Source organism: Labeo rohita, chromosome 8 (assembly GCF_022985175.1).
Source record: "Labeo rohita strain BAU-BD-2019 chromosome 8, IGBB_LRoh.1.0, whole genome shotgun sequence".
In the NCBI taxonomy this organism is placed as follows: Eukaryota; Metazoa; Chordata; class Actinopteri; order Cypriniformes; family Cyprinidae; genus Labeo; species Labeo rohita.
The window spans coordinates 4,788,700-4,807,416 of record NC_066876.1 but is presented as its reverse complement, the minus strand read 5'-3'; the positions used below and the strand labels follow the sequence as shown (position 1 = coordinate 4,807,416).

At 36.1% G+C, this 18,717-nt stretch overlaps 1 protein-coding gene across 1 annotated transcript in view; it reads left to right on the top strand.

Annotated features, from left to right (window-relative positions):
* antxr1a (ANTXR cell adhesion molecule 1a) overlaps positions 1–14,945 on the top strand; it is a 70,745-nt gene extending 55,800 nt beyond the window's left edge. Inside the window, exon 18 of the mRNA XM_051118108.1 lies at positions 10,995–14,945. Within this exon, the coding sequence (XP_050974065.1) occupies positions 10,995–11,405 (411 nt within the window). The 3' untranslated portion in view covers positions 11,406–14,945. The remainder of the gene's footprint in view (positions 1–10,994) is intronic.
* Positions 14,946–18,717: the final 3,772 nt, after the last annotated feature.

Genomic DNA, 18,717 nt, shown 5'->3' with positions numbered 1-18,717 from the left:
TGCTGAAACTTAAAAACACATCCAGATGCTCCAAGATAGGAAAAGACATTCAGTGACCTGGATGACTGAGTGTTCACCAGCCTTATTAAACAATACAGTGGTAGTTAAGTCAATCCAAATCAAATCACTTATATTTATATATAAAGAGATAAAGAGTTTGTTTCATAGTTGGAAAATAACACATCAGTGATGCAACCTTCATTAAATAAGAGACAAATCCAAATTCTGCGGTAAAGCAGCTCAAAAAAAGACAACTGTCATTACTGAGTTATGAAACAAGTTCAATTAATTTATAAGCTGCTCTACAGAAGACAGCAGTCTCATTATGTCATTATAGCTCATGTTGATTCAATTTAGTTCAATAACAGTGTTGATGTTGCAAAATTTGTTATATTTGCAGCTAGACTCAGTCAGGGGACCAGTTCTCCTCTGGCCATTAAATAGCTGAAGTACTATTGTGTTGAGCAATAACTAGTTACTAGTTCTGATGACATCACACTATGAGGTTAAAACTATTACCATTTCACCACAACACATGAAGCCACTTGGACACATGCCGAAACTTAAAAACACATCCAGATGCTCCAAGATAAATAGGAAAAGACATTCAGTGAACTGGATGACCGAGTGTTCACCTGCCTTATTAAAAAATACAGTGGCAGTTAAGTCAATCCAAATCAAGTCACCTTGAGTGAAACCAGGCTCAGTCAGGGCACCAGTTCTCCTCTGGCCATTAAACAGCTGATGTACTATTGTCAGTGTTTGGCAGTAACTAGTTACTAGTGACTAGTTACAGTAATAATTTTACAGTTGCCATTCATAAAACAGCTTGTTACTTAGTTACTTTTGATGCCTCAATCCCCTACTGATTTGAAAACCAATAATTCCTACATTTATTTTCATCATTTTTACGACTCACATAGGCACATGAAGTCTGCCATTACAATTTACTCAGATTACATGGCTTGCCCACCCACCCTCTGATCCTGATATAAATGATATTACTATAATTAAAAAGCTTCTTGTGATTTCTGTTAATAAAATATGTCATGAAATACAATCGCATATGGGTATCAGAGAAATTATAGCTACAATTAGCTTCAAGCTACACATGACATTTAATGAGATTAATACAACACTTTTACTTAAAAGTCACTATCAGCCACCACTGAGTGTTTGTAATAACTTCTGACTGTGATCCAATGTGGATTTTGGTCAAATGATGATGCAGAAATATATTGTTAGTAATATTTTAGAAACATTTTATAGGGAAGATACACAATTACAACTTCTAGTAGTGTAACTAATTACTGTTGCCAGGAAGTAATAAGTAATAATTGGCAGGAGTAACTAGTAATGAGTAAAATATTACATTTTTTGAGTAGTGAGCCTGATGCTGACTATGGAATGGCAATAATACCATATTTTGCAGTATTTTCCATTATTTATCTAGGCTTTGGCAGCCCATAATGATCTAAGCTGTCCTGTCATAATGAAACTGTGAATGTATAATAATGGTAAAATAATTGCAGCAAATTCCATCTCTGCATGTGCTGCAAGTTTAACATGCATTTGAAAATGCAAAGGGCACCAGTTACACATCATATTTATATTTGCTTAATTTCCAACATTCGTGGTTTACACATGATTATAGTACTTCAGTAAATTTATAATGAGATGTGTTTGTAAACCTGTTTTACAGAGACTGCTGTGTTCAGACAACAACAACAACAAAAAACCTACAAGTGAAAAGGACAAAAGTTATGGGTCACACTTTATTTTGAGGTCCAATTCTTGCTATTAACAAACTATTAACTACGACTTTTGATTTCTAATTTGCTGCTTTTTAATAGTTATTAAGGAAGTTGTTAAGTTAAGGATTAGGGATGTAGAATATGGTCATGCAGAATATGTGCTTTAAGAGTACTAATAAACAGCCAGTATGTTAATATTAGGCATGCTAATAAGCAACTAGTTAATTGAGAATTGGCCCCTATACTAAAGTGTTACCAAGTATTGTAATTTTCCTACTTTAAAGTATTATTAAAAATATCTAAATTTCATTTTCATGTAGTTGGACATTGGTTTTACCTTCAGTAAATAAAAAAAAAAAATATATTGGTGTGTCCAGAGCACATGGTGTTCCCATGAAATCATGTCCAAAAACTCTAAATCATGTTGTTCAAAAGCCAAAATGTTTCAAATTGTTGTTGTAGATTTCCTTTGCAAGTGATATTTTCTCTGTTTTTGCTCTGTTGTGCAGTGGTGGTTAATGTGATGATAAAGGCACATATGCAGAACATTACATCGGACAAACAGCTGTGAGCCGTAAAGCAAACACAGACAGTACTGCTGCCGGATAGGGATGTTGTTGTCTGGCAAACCCATCAGAAGATTCCAGTATCTGAAGCCAGCTTTAGCATATTTGCTTGTATAATGGGGCACCAGACGTAGAGACTGAAAAACTGTATACATATCCAGCGTTACATTAACAAAATTACTAACAGAAAAAAAAATGTTTGTTTGGCAAACATTAAGGATGCCAAAATGAAAAATATGCATGATGAAGCAAAAGACCAAAATTACATAGAATTTCAGTCACAGAATTGATAGCTGTGTTTCTTTCCATGCACTGTTTGCATTGTTAACACCCATTCACTAAAACAAACAGTCAAAATCAGATAACACCACAAACGCATACCAAACACAATTTTCATGGTGTAATTTCCCAACTTGCAATGTTAGGCTGTGAATGATTCAGCAGACTACTACAATCTGACATACTTTACTGGGAGTAGGCACTGGGAAGCATGAGTCGATTCTCTATGCACAATATGCTGTATAGAAAAGACACTAACTTAACTTAACTAAGTATCTAACTTAAAGGATTAGTTCATTTCCAGAATAAACATTTCTTGACAATTTACTCACCCCCATGTCATCCAAAATGTTCATGTCTTTCTTTCATCAGTCAAAATAAATGAAGGTTTTTGAGGAAAACATTCCAGGACTTTTCTCGATATAGTAGACTTAAATGGGGATCGACAGGTTAAAGGTCCAAATTGCAGATTCAATGCAGCTTCATAGGGCTCTACACGTTCCCAGCTGAAGAGTAAAGGTCTTATCTAGTAAAACAATCAGCCATTTAAAAAAAATAAATAAGTAAATAATGTATTTTTTAACCACAAACTCTCATCTTGCACTAGCTCTGCGTTGTGTAATCCACATCTTCATGCATTGTGTTATCATGTTGGAAAAGTCATGAACGGTTAGTTCTTCGTCTGTGTACTTTGGTTCAAAAAGATATGGTATAGAGCAAAAAACATCTCCAACTTCAAAATCATTCAGCATCATTGTTTTACCTTTTTTTTGCAAAGGGCATTTGACTTTCTTTGCACGTTCACATTGTGAACACTGGGTTGAAAATTTTTAGAAAACCGATTGTTTTATTAGGTAAGACCCTTATTCCTCGGTTGGGATCGCATAGAGCCCTTTGAAGCTGCATTGAAACTGCAGTTTCGACCTTCAACCTGTTGATCCCCTTTGAAGTCCACTATATGGAGAAAAATCCTGGAATGTTTTCCTCAGAAACTTTAATTTCTTCTCAGCTGAGGAAAGAAAGACATGAATGACTTGGATGACATGGGGGTGTTTTTTTTTTCATTCTCGAATGGAACTAATCCTTTACCTAGGGTTAAGTTGAAACAACACATTATTACTTATTATAATGTTGAATTTAACTGATTGCAGTTTTACTGTCCCATTTACTGTTCATAATGGGTGAGTCTCATTACTTATTAGATAATGCATTAACTAGCATTAACTAATGATGAGAAATACATTTGTTACACTGTTTTTAATCTTTGTTGACATTAATTCATAGATATACATCTATTCATGCTAGGATCTATTAAATGATAATATCTTTAGTATTTCAATAATGTGCTAATAAATGTTAATATTAACATTAAATAAAATAAATAAATGCTTTACAAGTATTTTTAATCGCTAGTTCATGTTAACTGATGTTAACAACTGAAACTTTAAGTGTAATACTGTAAATTTAGCCACTTACCAAAAACTGCACAGTCAGCACTCATGGATGTGTGTCAGTTGATGGATGTGTATTGGAATATGTTGCTTTGGTGGGTCTGACCCAGATTCTTGACATTAGTATGACGTGAGTTTGTTGGCTATGTCTTTTGGTTTACATAGCATCTGTGGTCATATATGTTTGTCGAGCTTTGAGTGGATCAAGACATCTTTCATCTTTAAAAAAGAAAACAAAAAGGGAAATTAACCAACTTTAGTGCAAGTTGCTGCCAAATGCTTCTGTCCAACTAGGCAGTGTGGTCAAGTTGATGCTACATAGAAAATCATTGAAAAACATGGATCTGTTGCTAATTACAAGCAGATGAAATTTTACAGAGATGATGCATAATAACTCCCAGACTTAAGATGCCCATTTACACTGTAGACCATTGACATTTAAGATCAGTATCATTATTATACCTTTGAAAAAGTCCTCTTTTTCTTTAAGTAAATTATTGATTTAATTTTAATATTGGTTTAAATTGTGTTGGTTAATAGTTCATTTGTTTTACTTTTTTAAATATGTGTTTTGTAATGTATTTTTAGAGTACATGTGTGTGTTTAAACATATAAAATATTCAATATTTTTGTCTTACCCTGTTGTCTGCACATATGTCTAACATGTGCACTGGTTAAATAACATCAATACTTCCTTTTCAACAGGAAGGTATAATTGTGATTTTGATTTGCACTGTGATCATTTTTTCTGTGCACTCTGAAGTTGAGTAAGTGGTGACAGTATAAGAACAGTTTAAGCAGAGCAGATGACAAAGGTCTGGGAATGAAGACTGGACAGAGGAGGAGGAACAGAGAAGGGGAATTTTGATTTAAGCAGTTGCAGGAAGCAGTATGAGTGTAGGCATGTTGTTATTAAATCTGTAAGGTCTGGGGACTGTAAAATTAAAAAAGAAAGTAGAGAGACAGCGTGGAGACGGAGAGAAGCCTGTATGTGTTTGTTGTGGTAGATGAGCATACTGAAATGAAGGCAAAACCAAAACAACAGTACTCAGAAAAAAATTGACAAAATGAATACAATGACTAAATATATACAACATACTTTGCAGTGTTTTCTACAGTAAAAATAAAATAAAGTAGTATAAAATAAAGTAGAAGAGAAAAAAATAGACCTCCATGAGTTTTAATGCTTGGGGTTGCCAGATGTCAGATGTTTAAATCCCCCTATCAGAGCTGTTCTCTTTACAGGACATTTTTATTCCTTGTATTTTACTTTGTCTTTACAACCTGGCAAACATGCATTTGCTCTCAGCTGATTTTCTCTTCTCTTTGCTGATGAGCTAAAAACAACAACAAAAAAAAAACAAACAAACAAACAAACATGGATATTATTTGGAATTATTAGTAGAAGTACTTTAAAATAAGAAGCATAATAAAATATTTATCTTAAATTGCACGTTTGTCTCTCTGCAGACAGTAATATAACACAAAATAAATTTTAACAATTGAAATATATCAACACAACCTGTATTTCAAATATCTTAAGCATTTTCTAATCATTGCCATGTTTATTATAACTATGCACAAATATACTGTTTTAATAAGTGTACTTAAAGATGGTTTGATAAAAGTGTCTACTTAAAGGAGAAGTCCACTTCCAGAACAATTTACAAATAATTTACTCACCCCCTTGTCATCCAAGATGTTCATGTCTTTCTGTCTTCAGTCGTAAAGAAATTATGGTTTTTGAGGAAAACATTTCAGGATTTTTCTTCATATAATGGACTTCAATTGTGCCCCCCGATTTTGAATTTCCAAAATGTAGTTTAAATGCAGCTTCTTAAGGCTCTAAACGATCCCAGCCAAGAAAGGGTCTTATCTAGCGAAATGATCTGTCGTTTTTTCGAAAAATAAGAATTTGTATACTTTTTAAGCACAAAAGCTTAAGACCAGTGTTTACAAAGCAAACACGCAAAGACTAAGAAAGTACAAGTAAGTCAAGCGCTGTTTACAAACAAAAGCTACAACGATGCCGGATGATTCTGAAGTTGTAGGAGAAAATAAGATGGAGTTTTTCGCCATACTCTACCTTTTTGAGCCGGAGTACACAGACGATAAACTTAGACGTGATTTGTAATAGTGATGGGAAGTTCAGATCTTTTTACCGACTTTTTCTCGTTCAGCAAAATGAACGAATCTTTTTTTCGAGTCATTTCGTTCATTTTAGCAAAATATAATTAAAATGTTACGTGTTACTTCCCTAACACATCTACTGTTAACACAAACGTTGATCACACTACAAACAAGACAAAACTATAATGCTATAAGAAACAGAAAAGATTCATTCATTGTTTACCTGGGTCTTGAGCTCACCTCACCTCCTATCTGACAAGTTTTTGGGTTTGAGTCGTTCGTTCACCATGTGACAGCCCCATAAGATGAATGAACAACTCGAAAAACCCGAAGACTCGAAACAGGTGAACTGATTCCAGTACAGAACCTAATGGATGTTGTGTAAAGGATGTTGTGCATGCGCGACTGAACGAATCACTCCCCCGAGACGACTCGTTCTTCCCGAGTCTTTATTTTGAAGTTGGCATTAGATGAAAAATCACCTCATCTTTTTGGGAATCTCTGTAACTTTTTTGCCAAGATTGTGTATTAATATGTCAAGTTACAAATAAAATCTGGCAACACAATTATGCGTTAAAAAAAAAAACTTAAATCACCGTGAAAAAATGCATATTTCTGACAGGACCAACTATTATGCATATACATTCCAAGGCAACCAACATGTGATTGGCTCTTTTAAGTAAAACTAAACTATAAATCAGGACGTCCGTTCTTCAACGTTTGCTATTGCAGTTCCTTCCATTTGTTTTTCTATGAGTAGTCTCTGTAGGTAGGTCCTGTAACCTTATATTTTCTTATATATACATACCAAATTCTTTCAGCCTTTGATGTTCTTAATTACAGTACATACTATAAGCTCTTAATTGCATGAACTCTTTCAGTGTGTGTGTGTGTGTGTGTGTATGTTTCCTGGGGCCAGCAGGAGATTTCTTCATTAGTTAACAGGAAATTGGGACATAGAGTTCTATTTTCCATAAGTGTTTCTAGTAAACAACCAACAACTAGCCCTTTCCTCTGTGTGTCATTAAAACTTGTCTGGCATTTATAGCTTCCTACAGCTACAGCAGACAGAAAGACCAACATGCCTATCGGCAGTCTACCTCTGAGCATGTGTTTGCCATGTTATATATTGGCGGTAAAGTTCATCATGGTTGCTGCCCATTGCCCAACCACGTGCATTCAGGGTTTAAGACTAATATTCCTGGCTTATTCACTGCCTCTGAAGTGGAATCAAATAATTTAGCATACATTTCCCATCTGCCACGTTGTTCTACGTGATCGCAACAAAACAAGCTTTTTACAGTTTGCCTTCTGAGGCTAATTTCCTCTCAACCTCTGAGTCAGTTTTCTGATGCAAAATGAACAATTCCATGAAGATGTTTTGCCAATAAATGTTACAGCTATTTTGTTTTCAGTTTAACATAACACTGTAGTGTTTGTATCATGAGGGGAGCAGCTTTGCCACACTTTTTTAATTAAAGGTGCTGTATGTAATTTTTTGACTGTACTGTAGCAAAAAGTACCATAATATATTTGCAGACATTTAGGAAACATGCTTAGCTCACATAATTGTTTCTCCAAAAAACAATGCACTGAAAAAGCAAAACAAAAAAATCTTACATTTCTCTCTTATGGAACACCGTTTCCACCAATCAATAATAATAATAATAATAATAAAGTAATGGTGAGTTTTCATCTCACAATTCAGTTCAGCAATTCTGACTTTTTCTCCAAATTGTGAGTTTAAATCTCACAATTCTGATGTTGTAGCTTGCAATTGTGAGTTTACTGCACTAAACTCACACTGAGTTGTGAATTGTTTTGTTTTGGTATGTGTTATTCCACCTACTGCCAATTTACTATTTCGACAGCCCGGGTTGCCATTTGGTGGAAAAAAAAAACAGCATATTGCAGTCATGAAAGCCAGCAAATGAACTGGGTCAGAGATTTTAGATTCTACCAGACCTAAAAAGCCTTAGCATCCTACTAAAAAACTCTATGACCAGAGTAATATTAAACACAAATAAATCAACTAATTAACTTACAGCTTATGGCTCCTCGCCTTCCTGTGTCAGTTGTGCTCATTGTGTTCCCTCAATCTGGCAACCCACATGAGCGCTTAGTCTGAGGAGGAGGGGGAACTCTCTTAAATATTTTGAATTTGGACTGCAATATCCATTTCAGCCACTAGTGAATATTACAAACAGCACCTTTAAATATCAATGACCTGATTTACTAATTCCCGGCAAAAATAATTTTTGCTGTATTTATCTCCGATTGGGTAAGGTTTTTTTTTTTTGTTTTGTTTTTTTTGGACAGCATCTCTTGACATTGTGTTGATGCTTACATTGTTGCTATAGCAACCAATGCAGATCATCTCATATTTACAACCTTGTTCTAATTTCATCACTTTTAAAATCACACTGCAAACAGATAAATCTGAAATTGATAAAACATGGCATGATAAAAAGCCCTCAAAACCTTTTAGCTACAACATAGCAACACCTTGTCAACAACACCAAAAACCACAGCACCCTTTAACTGCATGGCAAGATGCTAAAAAGAGTCATACCATGTTATCCACTGTATAGCAATGGCTTGACAACCAACTAGAACACCTTAGCAACTTCATGGCAATGTGGTGGAAAAAAAAAGGTTAGCCACAACAAAGCAACGCCTTGATAACAACACCAAAAACCATAGCAACACCATTTAGAACATGTTAATCACTATATAGCAACACCTTGGCAACCTATCACAGCACCCTAGCAACTGCATAGAAGCATGCTTAAAAAAATATGTAATGTATAGCAATGCCCTGGTTATCACTCAGAACACCCTGGCAACTGCATGGTAACATGCTAAACATCACTCAAAACATATTAGTTACTGTATAGCAACACCCTGGCAACCTCCTACTGCAGCCTAACAACTTCATGGCAACAGGGTTAAAAAAACAAAACAAAACATGCTAAACACCACTCAGAATGTTTGTCACTACATAGCAACACTTTGGCAACCATTCACAGCACCCTAGCAACTGCACAGGAGCATGCTTAAAAGGACAAAACAAAGTTACAATGTATAGCAATGCTCTTGTTTCCACCTAGACCACTATAGCAACTGCAAAGGAACATGCTAAAAAACACTCAGAATATAATAGTCACTGTATTGCATCGCCCTGGCAACCACCCACTGCAGCCTAACAAATTCATGGCAACGTGGTAAAAAACATATTTAAAACATGTTAGCCAAAACATAGTAACACCTTGGCAACAACACCAACAACCCTAACAACTGCATGACAACATGCTAAACAGCACTACTACATAGCAGCACCTTAGCATCCATTCACAGCTTCCTAGCAACTGCATATGACATGCTAACAATGTATAGCAATGCCCTTGTTACCACCCAGAACACTCTAGCAACTGCATAGCAACATGCTAAAAAAAACATGCAGAACATGTTAGTCACTATATAGCAACGCCCTGACAACCACCCACTAAAGCCTAACAACTTCATGTCAACGTGGTAAAAAATACATTTAAAACATGTTGGCCACTTCATAGCAACACCTTGGCAACAACACCAAAATCCTAGGAACTGCATGGCAACATGCTAAACACCATTCACATGTTAACCACTACATAGCAGCTCACTGGCAACCATTCACAACCCCCCTAACATCCTGCTGGCAGCAACTGCATGTGAGTATGCTTAAAAAACATGTTAACAATGTATAGCAACACCCTGGCAAACACCCATAGCACCTGAACAATTGCATCACAAGATGCTAAAAACACTCATAACATGTTATCCACTGTATAACAACGACTTGACAACCAACACCTTAGCAACCTCAAAACATGTTAGCCACAACACTGCAAAACCCTGGCAACAACACCAAAAACCCTAGCAACTGCATGGTGACATGCTAAACAGCAACAGCAAAATAACATGCTAAGAACCACTCAGAACATGTTACCCTGGCAACTGCATAGGAGTATGCTTAAAAAATGTTAACAACCCTGTTGAAAAAAAAAAAAAACATCATATGCCGGATAGGTATGTTTTGAAGCATGGCTGCTGGTTTGAGCTGGTTTAAGCTGGTCCTGAACAGGAGCTACTTGCTTAGGACCAGCACATGACCAGCTAAGGACCAGCTTAAACCAGCTCAAACCAGCAGCCATGAGCTGGTTTAAGCTAGTCCTTAGCTGGTCCTAAACTGGTTTAAACTGGTCCGTAGCTGATCATGAGCTGGTCCTAAGCTGGTCCTAATCGACTAGCTCCTGCTCAGGACCAGTTTAGGACCAGCACATGATCAGCATAAACCAGTTTATGACCAGCTAAGGACCCGCTTAAACCAGCTCAAACCAGTAGCCACGCTTCAAAACATACCTAACCAGCATATGCTGTTTTTTTCAACAGGAATGTTAGTCACTGCATAGCAACACCTTGGCAACAACCCCAAAAACCATAGCAACTGCATGGCAACATGCTAAACACTGCTCAGAACATGTTAATCACTACATAGCAATGCCCTGGCAACCACTGCAGCATGGCAACATGGTAAAAAACACAAGGTGTTAGCTGCAACATAGCAACACCTTGGCAACAATGCCAAAAACTACTCAGCAACACAATGGCAACCACCCACTATAGCCTAACATCTGCATAGCAATATGCTAAAAACCATTCAGAACATGTCAGTTGTCACATAGCAACACCTTGACGACAAGAAAACACCACACCACATTTTCCTTCAGAAAATATTATGTCTAAAATATTTTTGTTTTGTCTTTTCCCACCAGGGTCGCTGTATGAACTTCACTCGCATCAAGTCTAGTCCTCCTCCACGCTATCCATCTTACAACCACCATTCTTCACCCATCTACACCCCTCCACATACCCTAAACCCACCCCCTCCTCAGGGCGAACTGCCGCCTCCTCCACTCGGACCACCCGCCTCCCTGTCCTCCGGCTTTCCTCCGGCACCTTCTACACCCCCACCTCACACCATCAACCCGTCTCCACCCATCACTCCTCCTCCATCCTACTCTCCACCCCCCGTCTGGTCTCCTAACACTCTCTTCTTTGCTTCACCCACACCTCTGCCCTCTCTTCCACCATCTCCTTCTGCCTCCCTGCCCCCACCCCCTCAAGCCCCACCTCCAGGCAGAGCTCCTCCTCCAGACCGCCCACCTCCTCGGCCTTGTGTGTAATGTGGCACATCTAAGTGGACTACTATGAGGACTAGAAGTAAACAGGAAATATAAATGTTCCATATTCTCCTCAAGATTCCGTTGCTGTGTGGCCTAACGCAATATAACTCGATACAAAGACTCACCTGTGGCATCAAAGGCATTTGCTCCTTTGAAAGAACAATGAAATGGAATACAAGCCACCGTGAAACTCTATAGGGAGCAACACTCAGAAACGGAGAATTCACCCACAGAGCTTCTCAGCAGGCGCAATTTGTGAGGTTAACCAATCTTTAAGAATGGAAGTGGCTGGTTCCATTAATGGATTCATGGATATTTCACAATTGCATGCACATGGGACCATCTCATAAAAGAGATTTTCATAATAGAGGAAAGATGAAACAGTCACTTGTCGGGAGCTTTCTCATTCAGAGCAATGGAGAAAATATATGCACATTCTTGACTAGCGTCACCATATACAGGTCATCTTCATTAAATGGCAAAACTAAACATTAGGTCTTATTTACTAAACATTGCATAGGTTTATACATACTTATACACAAAGGAAGAATTCTGCCAGATTTAAAACTATGCACATAAATTGGTTTTTAACTTTCTAATGCAATTTGTATAAATACACTCATTTCAATATTAGGGTTTTATGTACAATGGAACAGTCGGGTTCTGGAAGTAAAAACAGCATTCATTAGCTATGTTTCCATCCACCTATTTTTATGCACAAAAAAATGCATAATTAAAATGCACATAAATTCTAAAAAAATGTTTGCATTTACTGAATAAATTCCTCAATGTGCATCAAGTAATTTACTATATATTAGGGCTGCCCACAACTAAAGATTTTTCTGGTCGACTAGTAGTCGTTCATTTTAAGCATTAGTCGACATAAATCATAATAATTGTCTACATAGCCTAATTAGCAATCAAGTGAACACAAAAAAGCTTTCCACAGCAAGGAGACTGCTTTAACATTTTTATAATTTATTGATAAACTAGTGCGCTTTTTGTTTTCGCCTTCAGAGATAAAAGTCAGTGACACTGACTACATGCACGTTTCATACGGATTACATAATCTGAGAATATTTGTTTTCTATTTGAATTGATTTATTTGAAAGTAGGCATTTCACTCTATTTTTAATGTCTGTAAGACAAGTATACACCGATTTTCAAAGTTTTGCGCTGAAGGTCACAGAGACAGAGACGGCAGAAAGCACATTCTGTTTGCTTTCATTGTTTTATGAAAGCACAATATTTTGTTGCCATTTTGAATGCAAACGTAAAAAGTCTCGAAAGATGTATTACTTTTATCTGAATGACCAAAAATGACAGAGTATTTTAAGTAAGTGACCTCACCGGTGCCTCAATCTGTCATGTAGTAAGCGTCCTACTATTCAGCTTCCACACTCGCACAGACACATTTTTCTGGGTTAACATTAAATTGAACAGCCATGTAGAGTTGCTACTACATACATCTTTCAGATGAAAAGCCATATTTGAGCATTTGGATGTCCTGACGATGTACTATATTACCACATAGACCAGCCGTTAACAATCTGTCCGTCACGGACTGCATGACTTCTCGTCGACTAACGCCTCTTCTCGTCAACTAACAGCTAGTCAGCTATTAGGGGGCAGCCCTACCTATATATGTATAAAACATACCACAGTGGTTTCTCCTACTGCAGCAAATTACCTTTAATGTTTGGTGCCAGTTTATAAGGTAGCGACAATTTTGTTCTCTTCGTCTCGCTGGATTGAAATAGTGCTTTATTCATAAATTCAATATACAACAGTTTTTTCTAGTCCTTGAATGTGTGAGTGTCATGGCGGACACCCAAATCTACTACACTTTCAGGAATATTATTGTTTTTGTGCCAAGGAATGTAGTTTTAAGATTTTTAAAGCGGGAATGTACTTGTTTAGACTTCAAATATGCAGTTTGTTTATAAAGAAAACATCTGTTCGAAAATTAGCTTCTGTTTTTAAAGACGTGAGCTCCAGGATGTCAGTGGTCATCAAGTGTTCATGAACCCGCCGAGAGCAGCCTTACCTCAGCCAGATCTTCTGGAATTTGCAGCTGACTTGATGTCTCTATAGTGGTTAAACATGAGATAAAATTTGGGTAAATCTAACAGACAGTATTTGGTCTCCAATCTACTATTAAGTAGTTTTGGCTTAGGGCACAATCAAATAAATTTATGTAAAAATATGTGATTCTCCTCATAGCCTGTTGGGGAAAATGAATGGGAAAAATACTTCCAGAACCAGAGCTAAAAAAAAAGGGGGTGGGTACAAATGCACTCTATGGAAGTGTACTTGTGGTTTCAGGTGGATTTCACCGATTTAGAATTTTTAATGAGAACATGTTGATGAATCATGATTTCTGCATGAAAATGTTTGTACACTGATTTTGCGCACAAATATGCATGCACCTGCAGTTAGTAAATCAGACTCAATTGTGTTTAAATCATTCTTGATGCGTTCTTGATATAAGTTTTGTCTTTCAAAAACTGAATTTATTTGCAAAATTCTGCCATGTCACAAACATTTGTCAGTAAAATGTCTTGCCATAGGAAAGAATACAGCTGTTGCTTGTTCAGGTAATTGACATTTTTTGTGCAATAGTGATTTTAGTGACTTTGATTGGGATGGGGGGCATGTTGCTTTTTGGTCTTTGAATTTATTAACAAAGTACCAGACTATAATGAATTAAAGGAATTGTTTGTACAGAAACAGAAATTCATTCTGTTCATGTTTCATTTTTGGCGAGCTGTTCCTAATGGATGATGGATGTTGAAGAGACTAAAGGGGTTTATGGGCACGGACTTGAAACATCAGAGAAAAATCTGAAATGTAAACTAAGCAACATCACCTTACTTTGCACATGTCACAGTTGTAATGGTGTATGGGTGCATTATTAAAAGATTTAGTACAAATTATCATGCATTACACATGCTGTATGTATAAATCTATGTATCCCTGTGTAGATTTTTTGTATAAGGTTTTCTTTTTTGTGTGTGTTTTTTTATATTATTGAGGCATGACTGAGATTTTGAATAATGCAGAAGCAAAAGTTCCTCTGCTTTTTATCCACCATGAATAACCACGGCAGAAGATTACAAATAGCTTTTCACATTGGAACTGATTTTTGCCAAAGAAAATATTTACAACCCTGAATCCAACACATTTGATATATGAGTTTGTTTTTGTTTATAATTACATGTTGTATATAATAGTGTCATAATACATCATAGTGTCAGTTTCCACAATCCTTTGCTTCTAAAGAGCCCTTGTAATTTTCTGTTGAGTCTAAGTTATTGCAGTGCCACTATGATGCCAATGTTGTGTTTATATGACTCCCAAACCCTGTTTTGATGAAGGTTTTATGGGTAATTAACATCAGAAAAATCATATATGTACATGTTAATTCATATGCTTTTCAAAGGAATCATGTAAATCATTCTCTAAATGACTTGGATCATGACTACATTGTTTTTGTACTTTTTTAACTATGTTCTTATGTTTTGAAATAAAATGTTGTCATAAAAGTCATACTAGTTCCATTAAAATCTTTCTAATGTTACATTGAAGACTGTGACATAAAAATTGTGACCAAATGGTACAAATATCATGATGTTGATATCAAAGAATAGAACATATTTTCTATATCTTTGCTTCAGTAAGGCACATTTAATGTAAGTTTAAAACAAGTTATCAAAAAGTAATCTAAAAGTAATCTAAAATGTAGTCAGAATACATGACCTAAAATGGGTAATTTATATTACGTTACCAACTACAATTTTCATGATGTAATCTATAGTCAGAAATAGAATACAATTTGTAAGTAATCTACCCAGCACTGAACAATGACATTGTGATCAAAAGAAAATGTCAAAATGTTTTGAAAAGAGAAATGTCATAGGTTACTTGGATTTCTGCATAATTTGGTTATAAAATTTAATCTAAACTTCTAAACTTCTCTGATCTTAAGTCTGCTCAAAGACATTACAAAAAATGATACAAATGATTTCTTCCTTGGCCTGTGTTGTTTTTGATAGACATCTCTGGCAGCTCGGCCATGTCTCCTTAACTAATCCCCTTTAGACCAGGTGTAATTTGGTCCAGACAGCCGCTCTGTCAACATGTGCACAGAAAGCTGGCGTCTCATGAGACAGAGACTATAAACCACTCTCGCCATCATAGATGTGTCCAATTTCAAAAGAAGTCAAAAGGCAGTTTTTATCCAATGTCATAAGCATGAGCCCAGCAAGGTTTGGCATGAACTGTTTCAAGTGCAGCCAAAGATAAGCAAATTAAACTCTGCTGGAAAAATAAATTGGGAATACTATGCATTTTCTCCAGCGGTGCAGAGGAGCCCATGAGACCTGTGTAAACTTTTGTGTGTTCAGATCTGTTATGAAAATCAAATGTGATGTTTTGTATATCTGTCTTTGACCCTGATATTCATGTTTTATCTGTTTTCTTCACTATTATCCCATCATTTCCTATCCTTTCACTCCCCTTAACACTTTTCTCATATATTTCCTGTAGTTATTAATGCCAAATGCATTGTCTAAACCACGTCTGTGAGCAGTGCTGGTAGTAACTGATTACATGTAATCTGGATTACATAATCAGATTCCAAAAATTAAGTACTTGTAATTAAATTATTTTGCATTTTAAAATACTCCTAATCAGACTACAGTTACTTTATTGATTACATGATTACATTAATATTTTCTTTCTCTTTGTATTTTTATATCAGTATGATTTTCGCATTTAAATCAGTGTGAAAAATGAGTTAGGTCAAAAGTAATGTAAAAGTAGTCTGATTATGTTACCTCAAATGAGTAATGTAATGGATAATGTTACTAACTACGATTTTTGTTGTGTGTCTTGGAATCAGTAATGGGCTACCATTTGTACAGTAAGGTATACACAGACATATCATAAATCAAAACACTCTTTTGAGAGAGTTTATGTACAGAATTTCATATATGGTGAATATATTCAAATTCAGTTAGAATTTTTAGGTCTGTTTAGTGTAGTAGGTGTATTTTTTAAATGTTTTCTCGACGTATCCTTGACTCCTGCTCAAAATTATAAATTAACATAATGACAGCTATCCTCTTGCTCCCAACATAGCAGACGTACAGCTGGTATATCCGGGTTTGGTCTGTACTTCTGTCACAATGACATTAGGAATATTGGTCGCAAATAAAGTATTTCACTAAAAGAGGTACCTACTTAGAGATTATTATGCGATTTTACAGCTACATGTCAAGGGAGCCAGAAATGTAAAACCTTGAGTGGCGTTGGAGTGGAGTGATTACAGAATGACTGTCGCTGCTCCACTCCATTTGTATACAATGATCCAAACCGGCCTTTAGTCAGTGCGCTGCTTAATGACTCACAGAAATTAATGCTTTGGCTTCTTTTGGAACCTTTGGCAGAGAAAAAAATATACAAACTAACTGGCCAAAACAAAATTACTAATGTCCTGTTTGTAAAACTGTTGCGTGTAAAATAAATAGCAGAGTCAAAATCACATTATGAATATCTGTCTTTCTTGTGCTAATACACAACTTTATTTTTGTTACCACAGAAACGTGATTAAACACAACTTCTGAAACATTTTGATAGGCCAAAATTTGTCTCACAGGAAAGCTTTTCCATTATTATACCTCTCCCTGCTGATTTTAAAGAATTATTACTTAAAGGGCAACCAGGCTAATATAATATTTACATTTATGTTCCTGGCAGACGTTGCATCCAAACAAGAAATAGCTGTGGCTTGAGAAAGAGTGTCCATTACCCACCCAAGGGTACCAAAATGAGCTCAGACTTGGCAGTAAACTGACATTTTACCCATACTGACAAAGTGACCACATCTGAAGTAGGCGGCATGCCAGTGATGAGTTGCTGTGAGTGACAGGCCATTGTTTGTTAGCTTCCTTTCTTTAGACATTCGGTGGAGTTTGTGTTTAGTACCATACTCCCACTGACCCACTTTTTGCTCTAGCCAATAAAGCAATCCAGTTACCAACAACCATGACGCAGGCAGTTCCAATCCATCCACGCTGCCAAGATCCTACGAGTCGGAGCTTAAATGTTTTCCTGCTCTTGAAGAACAACACTTTAGACGGGCATACAGCTCAGCTCATCAAAACTATTTGGCATCAAAGGAGCGGAAAATAGTGCTAGTCTATGGTTTCGGTGGAGTAGTATGGAGTAGTTCGATCTCCATGTTTGTGTGAATGTCATAATGAGAACACCAGTGGGGTTACAATGCACAAAGGCTTTATAGAGGAATCTTTATAAACGAGATCTTTAAAATGCTGACCCACTGGTAGGCCTACGTGTTATTACATGTTTATAACAATAAGTCTAAACAAAAGTAATCTTGACAAATTTTGTATCATTTGAAAGCTTAAAGACTCTAGTTTTCACTTTTGATGACTGATTAATGATCTATTTACGGAGCAATCATCATTTTTTAGTGTGCAACAAGAATACTCATCAGAGTCACAGAGCGAGTTCTGACCTTAATTTTGAAATAACAATGCACATGTAAAATCTTTAAAAATCGGTAGAAACTCTTCATGCCAAGAGTTTAAAAGATAACATCCATTCCCTTTTCTTAAAAAAAAAGTGTCTAAAAATGTTTTGAATATAAAGAAACAGAGATAGATCATCTGTTTGTGATGCAGTGTGAACTATAACGCATGTCCTGTATTCTTGCTGCATGCCTTTTATGTGTTTATACACAGTAAAACATTGACAGTGAATTTAACAGTAAAAATGCTATGGTAAAAACCTGTTAAACAGTTAACGGTAAGTTCCCCTACTATATATGGTGAAAAACTGTATTAGACATTGCATGTAATTTTACGGCAGTATACATGAAAAAGAAGTTTTTCAGAAGGAAAAAAGAACAAAAATTACAGTGAGCAACTGTAATTTGACATTCTCAAAATTCCCTGCGTTACATTTCAAATTTGATGTTTTTGCTGAAATTACGATTTCTTCTTAGTTTTTACTTGTCAGTTTTGTACATTAGGGTTGTATGCTACATCTATTGGTGTTAAATGAATGTTAATTGCATTATTTTAGTTTCATGTGTGTTATAAAGATGGTGTTTAGTGTTTGTGTGAATGACACTGTTCACCTTTCAATATATGTTTGTATTTAAAAGCTGCTTGCGATGGGCTTTGGTTCATCATGTGACTTTCTCATCACTGCCTGCTTTTGGTGGTTATCAGTGTATTACAAAGGTACAAAACAGATTACAGTACTTCAATAGGTTGGTATATTA